The 7,567-nt window shown below is 49.6% G+C and overlaps 1 protein-coding gene across 1 annotated transcript; it reads right to left on the bottom strand.

The window, feature by feature from the left end:
* Positions 1–1,137: 1,137 nt before the first annotated feature.
* On the bottom strand, positions 1,138–7,567 carry TGME49_291800 (ADP-ribosylation factor family protein). Its single transcript, XM_018782147.1, has 5 exons — positions 5,487–7,567; positions 4,853–4,929; positions 4,214–4,289; positions 3,593–3,740; positions 1,138–2,791 (listed from the first exon to the last, which is right to left on the bottom strand). Exons 1-5 carry the CDS (start codon positions 5,644–5,646, stop codon positions 2,644–2,646), a joined length of 609 nt encoding a protein of 202 aa, XP_018636471.1. The 5' UTR covers positions 5,647–7,567; the 3' UTR covers positions 1,138–2,643.

Here is a 7,567-nt window from a genome sequence, read left to right as displayed (position 1 = left end):
TGCAGACCTACACCACAGGAATTCCCATCGTTCATTCCCTTAGGTTTCTCTGAACCCCCTTTCAGATTTCTTTGCGACCAGGAGCCCCACAATCTTCCGGTGTCCAAAACCAGCTATTCAAGATCCTGTCTCCTCCAAGATACATCACCTGCGAGGAACGTAGAGCTCTAGTAACAACGTGAATTAGAGGACACACCATCTACTCGGCGTCATTCAACAAATTGCACCTCACATTCCTGTTATTGCGGTAGCAGGACATATAAATGCTTGAGCTAGACTTTTGCTCTGTTGTGTCTGGAACCAGTCGAAAATTTAATTGTGCGGGCGTTCCGCAGGCTATCGCAATTTGCGTTCTTTGTGTGAATGTCCTGCTCAGTGTTATAGTATGAAGAGAACACGAAAAACAGCCAAAACAACAGTCAAACGTACAATGCCGCTTGCAGTCCTGCATTCGTTCTTGGAATTCGCACAGTGACCGGTAAACATGGACGTTATAAACAAGGAGCACGGAATCCTCTACCTGCTAATCCGGAGCCCCTCAGAATCAGGGTTAGCCTAACTTGTCCCATGACTGCACCAACGCAGCAATATGGCGATTGTCACACTATCTCTAGGATACATAGACTCATGGAATTCCAATGAATTTCGCTCACTCTGTTAGTTTGAAGTCAACCTTCTCAGCGACCATGAAGCGCGGTACGCTTATGTGCACACTATTGACTCTTCATTTTCGCCTCGAAAAAACCTGATTCCAGTGTTTCTTGCGGTCAAGGCGACCTTCCCGCGACCGCCGTTTGATTGTGCTGTACAGTGGTGGAAGTCACAAGACGATCGCCCACAATCCTTGCATTGGCTACTTTCAGCAACGCCCACAAATGGCTCAACCCACACTCGCTTACAATCATCATTGTTATCTCTACCACCGGCCCGACTTTGTCTATGAAATCACGGACGGGATGTAAACACAGTCTGTGCTACAACTGCGTTCGCATCTGCCACTGCTCAAGCTAAATGCTTTCTATAAAGACAAACGCAAGATCGACCCACCTAGGCAGAAAAACAACGCTGAATGGTCGAGTAAGAGAGAAGTTACACCTCTCAGCTACTACATCGCTGAACCGTCTCTCATCGTGTAGAGATATGGGTTTCCAGAAAAGGGAAAGAACTGTTCTCGGTTGACAGTCTCGTAAGTACAAGAAAAGGTACCCTTCTTCCGCAGAAGGCAAATTATTCATAGAACAATCAACAAACCAGAGGTCTTGGGGACCTTTTCAAAATCATGCGCAGAAAAGCCTCCTTCTGAACCCGAAACCCCCCCACAGGCGGCGGTACTCGCAAAATGCACACAACATTCGTTGAAAAAAAACGCCAAAGCCTTCCATTCTCACGGCCGAATGAAATCCCAAAGACGGCCACGAGAAAAACCCAGCAAGTGCTACACATTGCCCTTTTACTGACTTTACACGAAACATGGGAAAAGGCGGAAAATCCATCTGCCCGCTTGCTAAATCGTTCCTCTCCGAGGCCTCCTACGAGGAAGGTCTTCTGAAAGGCCACCTCCACGAATGCCAGCAAATCCAGATCGAAAGTCTTTCACCAAGTCTCCTTCACCCGCGATTTCCTTTCCTATCACCCGTCAATAAGATCAGTACGGCCAGCAGCATTTTAGTTGAAGACATTGCTATCTGTGTAGATATCCAGTACAAAAATGTATTTACATACAGGATACAGAGGTAGTCTGTCTAACGCTCTATCTAGCTGGCCGTGGAAGTGCATGCAGCAATGCAACCATGTGCATCTACCTTCAACCACATGCACGCGCTCGCCTTCATATGACAACGTAGATGTGCAAATATGTAAAGGCAGGTGTACGTATCTATAATCACGTAGTCATGCAGATAATTCTGACACATCAAAAGGCCGTTTCTCTGGTCCTCTCTCAGGAAAAATGCAACAGTGTCTCGCCTGTTCACCCTGTGGCCACCCATGCGCCGTCTGTCCGTTTAGCACACATGCACGAGGTGACGCCTTATTCATAACCACCCAGCAATGCACCATTTCCAGCAGAGCACAACATCGTTCACTTTCCCGGGGTTCCGAAAACAAACTGCAATGGCATTGCTACTATGATGAGAGGCGACACAAGAGCGGGATCAGATGGAAGAAGGGAACAACAGCTAGTGACAGAGAATGCTGCAGTGCACAGACAAATCTGTTCTACGTATCGCGCGTGGACTGCCGAATGACGCCACGGTGTTGCTTCGTTTCGCCTGAACTGCGGCTCAAATGTGAGAGACACCCGCCAACGGCAACGGGCGGTGCGCTAACAAATCGCAGTGACACACACTGGCACTGCATTGAGAAAAGCATCTCTTCGCTTTAATCGATACGATGCGCTTAAACATAGCATTCAAAATGTACTGGTATAAACGCAAATGATTACAAAGGTGCCGCCTGCATTTCCACTGAAAAATCGGTGCGCGAGTCGATATAGCCGCTAGTCTCAACGGCCACCGAAAGATCCTCGCTTGCCGAGTGAGCATCGGAAACAAATCCTCTGACAAGAGAGTGTGTTCGTCGGTCGCCACAAACGACGAAGTGCATAGATGCCCTCGTTGTTTCTTCCAAGACGTATTTTGTTCTTCACGACGGAACCTGTTGCAGAAAACACGGGATTGCCTGGTCTGCCGAGCAGCAACCGGTGCCGTCTTGTTGCCGTAGCTGTCGCACCAGCCACGCAATCCCTTCGTCAATCCCTTCTCCGGTCTTTGCGCTGCATGCGAAGACGCCGCTGAAACGCACATGCAACGCCTACAGCAGATGTCCAATGCATGAGTACGCCCTATTGGTCCAGTGGAGCTAAATCTTAATTCCACTGAGAAAACAACCAACGATCATGGCAGTCCAGAACGGACAGTACCGTAGACGCGCACGCGTCCGCTTCCGCGCTGCAAATATACAAATGGATATACATATATGTATGCATGGACAGAGATATAAATATATGTAGATTTAGAGAGGTTTCACGAAAGGCAAACCACATCAAACTGAAAATGGTGTTTGTACAGCTTGTACACAAATGTGGGTTGTTCAAATACACGCTGCGTGACCCAGCGGCATCCTGGATACAGACAATAAAACATGAGCTCGTAGGACGAAAAAGGGGTTGAATGCCAACCTTCCACTTCTGTCAGCAGAATCTGTCATCAAAGAATGCCTTGAGAAAGAAAAACACCTTTCCCCAGACATTCGTGTGTCGAGGTTTCCCGACTGCCTCACGCGACCGAACCGCACCTCCGTTTACAGTCAGTGAAAGCAGGAAAAGAAATAGGTGATGGAACATGCCACTCCACTTCTCTTGCACGACTTTTGAGTGAAGTTCGCTGAAGAAACCGCAAAAGAATTACCAGGCCTAAAGCATCTACCTGCTGTGTTTTCTTCCGTACCGGGTCTCGCCGGACTCTACTGGCCAGCATTACACGTTCTTGCCACACTGTGTTCATGCGAAAAGAAAACTGAGTGAACCTTGAAACATGTGGGGACTTTACAGCAACCCCAGAGACAACAGTGCTGCCAGTCCGCTTTATCTCACCATTCTTTGTCAACCAACTGCTGGAGTTGCAGTTGATGCTGGATGTCTGCCACGGACATCGCCCCAGGGCGATCTTGCTTCGCCGCAAAGACCAACAGCACGCTGGCGTCGGGGAGATCGCGCAAAAGTCTGTCTAGCGCTCGGGTGGCTGCGAGAAAAGCGACAGACAAAGCAACAAAAGAAAACGACTTCCGGATTCCCAACACGTTGATGGATACAAATAAGTCACCATATGATCGGTACAAAAGCATCAAGAACATGGCGATCATGAACCATGCTTCGTAGTTGCCACATTGTCAGTAGATACTGCTTCTGCATAATTGACTCGCGGATTTCTGAGTACACTGTCACACTGGGATCGAAAGAAAATCATCCGTCGGATCCTCAACACTTGCACTGGCGACAGAAAGCGCTACAACACACACGGATAGAAGAACCTTGCCCCCAAAGTGTAGAGACACGGTCACCGAACTACACCTCCTTCCCATACACGAAATTTCACTGGACTCGACGCCTCCCGGGCTCTCGTAGACCCAGAAACAAACAGGTGGATGTGTCGAAAGTCGAAGGAAAGCCTTACGGGATAGCTGAGAGCTTGATTCTTTACTTGAAAAAACTCACCGATTCGAAGCCGACCGGGGTCGGAGCTATCCACGACATAGATAATTCCTCTGATGTCCAGGTGGTGCGGACGGACCTGAGAAAGGACAAAGTAACACAGAAACACTTGCTACAGTATATCAGTTTGGCGTCAAGTCACGGCAGCGAACAAAGGCAAGTGTGTGTACATAGCCACAGGAGCAGACACATTGATGTATGCAGAGGTAGCCAAACATTTACCTACTCGTTTAATTGGGGTGACAGCTGACACTTCACGGTTACCACACTAACACATATTGGCGCACATACAGATAATCCTTACCGACTAATACCTCAGTAATAGCACATGCTTGTGCGTATATATATATATATATATACACAATTATAAGCGGTCGCCACATACCGACAACATAACACGCCTACTGGACCTGCCAGGACGAGTGCAAGGCGAATGTGGCGGCTGCTGGTTCAAGTGTTTTCCGCTGAGAAGCAGGCTACAGCAACGACCAATCAACTGCCTGCTTCATCTAGACTGGAGAATGCATGCAACATTCTGTCCGCTTCACGAGTTGTTGGCACAGTCCAAGAGGACTTGTGAAACCCGGGCGCAGATGCAAGTCTGATTAAAACACTCGACTGGACAGAGGTGCCAGAGCATACCATGTCCTCGAAGTGTTGCCTTGTATCCCACATCACAAGAGCGGTGTCGGGGTAGTCGACGCGGTCCACTTCCAAGCCTGGACCACACAGACAACGAATGCAAAGTGTGAAACGATTCAAAATCCCTCTATTGGAAGTGAAGGGCGAGCTTCCTCGCTCTTGCACGACGATCAGGCCTTTCACGCTGGAAAACGTAGCAGTTTTTTTCTCCGATACAAGCAGCAACTCGCACGCCTTTTGCGTCGGCCGATGGTGCCTCTCCGCTAGGAAGAAACGTGGTCTCGGTAAGCGTGCAAGCATATTCGTATGTGAAATATACATACATATATTCCCAGGAATACATACGCATCGTTTTGCTCTCTCGAACGTTATTGGATACACAGTGTATGTGCCGATGTGCAACTAACTGCAGACACAGCTCCACACGCACGTAAAAACTATTGCCTGATACGTGTTGCCTCTGCAGCTTCCACGAGTCCTGAGTCGTTTCTGCGAAACGCAGTTTCACTTTATTTGGAAGGCAAACTGCATGCAACGTACCAACAGGATTCGCTGAGACGCAGACGCACATGGATGCTTGAGAACGAACACTCTGCGACTCCACATTCCGCGATGCATCAATTTGTGGGCGTACCTTCAGTCGGAGCCAGCTTAAAAAATTGCCTGTACTTCATCCATTTGATGATGGATGTCTTTCCTGCCTGGGCGGGACCAGCCACGCGGATCTGATAGACATTTTTACTGCAGCACATACTCAGGCCGCTTTGAATGCCGTTGCTCAAGGCATTCCCCATGTTGCCTTGCGAAGGTATCTCATGCGAAAGCACAGTCGGATCGACTCCCTCTCTCTCGCACTCCCTTTCTTCTGTACATTCCCTTTCCTTTCTTGTAAATTCGTTCTTCCCCTTCGGTCCCGGATAACACAAACTCGCTTGACGTCCTTGCACTGCCCTTCTGGAGGACCGAACAACAGAGGCCGACAGAGAGACGAGACGAAACAATGAGAGCGAGTGACTGTAAGCTCTGGAAGAAGTCAGAGAGTCGGAAGACTTGCTTCCCTGGGAAAAAGAGAAAAACCGATGAGGTCGAATGCCCCTGGCTCGAGCAACGCGAGCGTTCCGTGGACACAGATTCGAGAAGAACAATAAAGATGCGGGGAAGGTTCAGAGACTCGACTGCCTGTACACTCGATAAACAGCTACAAACGAACAGAAGAAACTGTTGAGGGAGGGAAGGCTGAGGAGATTAACTGGGTGGATCACGGAGACTTCGAGAGAAAGGCATCACGCAGACGTAGACAGCAAGAGATGACGAGGCAGCAAAGATACGAGCCGTAAGGTGCCGCAGAAGCTCGCCACGTTTGAGATTCGTGTCCCAGATGGTCGAGATAAAGTCGAACGGTGAAGGGAAGCTGTGTGAGAACCTACGCCCGCCTGAAATGACCCAGGTGAGGGGGCTCTCCGCAGCGCGGCAGAACGGAAACAGAAAAAGGGTGTGCCCGCAAAAGAGGCGCGCGCTTCAGCGCTGCGGCCGAAAGTTGAAAAACCGATACAATTCCAAAAAGTACCGCCTCTGAGTGTCTAAACCTAGACGGGGACACGTTCACGCATACATGGACGCACACGCACGAAAGGCAACCGGCGTGTCTAAGGACGTGCTATTACATCATCTTGTATGGTGTAGATATGCAAACATACTCTATGCTCACCGAGAAATAATCCTTATCTGAATTTTCACGTTCACACAGAGCTACGTTCTGCATCGGGCAGAGATGGGAGACGGGGTTGGGACCGCGACGGCCTCAAGAGGTCGGACCTACAGAATATACTTTTTCTGGTGCGACATGAAGCAGCGCCGCCCGTATATGAGCTGTGGAACTGTCACACAAGGGTGAACCAAAGTGAAAATGCGATCAACGGTCGTCCCTGGACCACCAAACAGCGTACGAATACAAGATGCCTCTGCGGTTGAACACGTGATGACGTCTGTCTGAGGAAGTATCGACGGCAGGAACGGCTGTGCTGACTGCCGACGATGATCCGAGTGCAAATCCTTTCTTGTCGACGGCCTAGACAGCGGATTGTTCTGCACAAGATTCCCGCTCACGAGAATTTTCGAAACTGGAGAGATGCTGTGCAGAACGGACGCGGCAACAGCGGCTTGTGGTGTACGCACAGCACAAAATCAAGGCGGTGCAACAAACGGTCGACGCGCAGGGAGCTGCGGGACTGAGGCGTTTCCTGCAAGGAAAGGATATGAAGAGAAAGACGGTATTTCCGATCGAGCAAAGAAGGGAAAAAGCTGTGCATGCGATTGCGACTTTTTCTAGCGCAGCGAGATATGCTGTCAGGTAGAGGAAACAGTAGAAAACTTTCGCAAAACTCAGGAGAGGTCCGCCTAGCGACATGGCCACACGGTAGCGAAGAGAAACAACTCAGAAGCCTTGCCAGGAAAGGCATCTCTGCCATGGAGAAAATGTGACAGGACGGTGAACGTGCTTGCCCGTTGCTCGGGGCAAAGCGCGAGAATCGACGCAGCGCTCGACGCGGCTACGCGTCCCGATCGAGGTCGAGCTTCGAAGCTCGTTGACCAGATGTCAGGCACGGCGGACGGCAATTCGTCCTCCTTGTTCCTGAAGTGGCACTCTGTAACAAAACAATTCCGGAAAGCATCTCTGCCGAAGAAAAAACAGGCACAGAAAAACGGGAATTCGTC

This window comes from Toxoplasma gondii, chromosome IX (assembly GCF_000006565.2).
Source record: "Toxoplasma gondii ME49 chromosome IX, whole genome shotgun sequence".
In the NCBI taxonomy this organism is placed as follows: Eukaryota; Apicomplexa; class Conoidasida; order Eucoccidiorida; family Sarcocystidae; genus Toxoplasma; species Toxoplasma gondii.
Note: the sequence above shows the minus strand (reverse complement) of the source record. Positions and strands in the feature narration are given on the sequence as shown.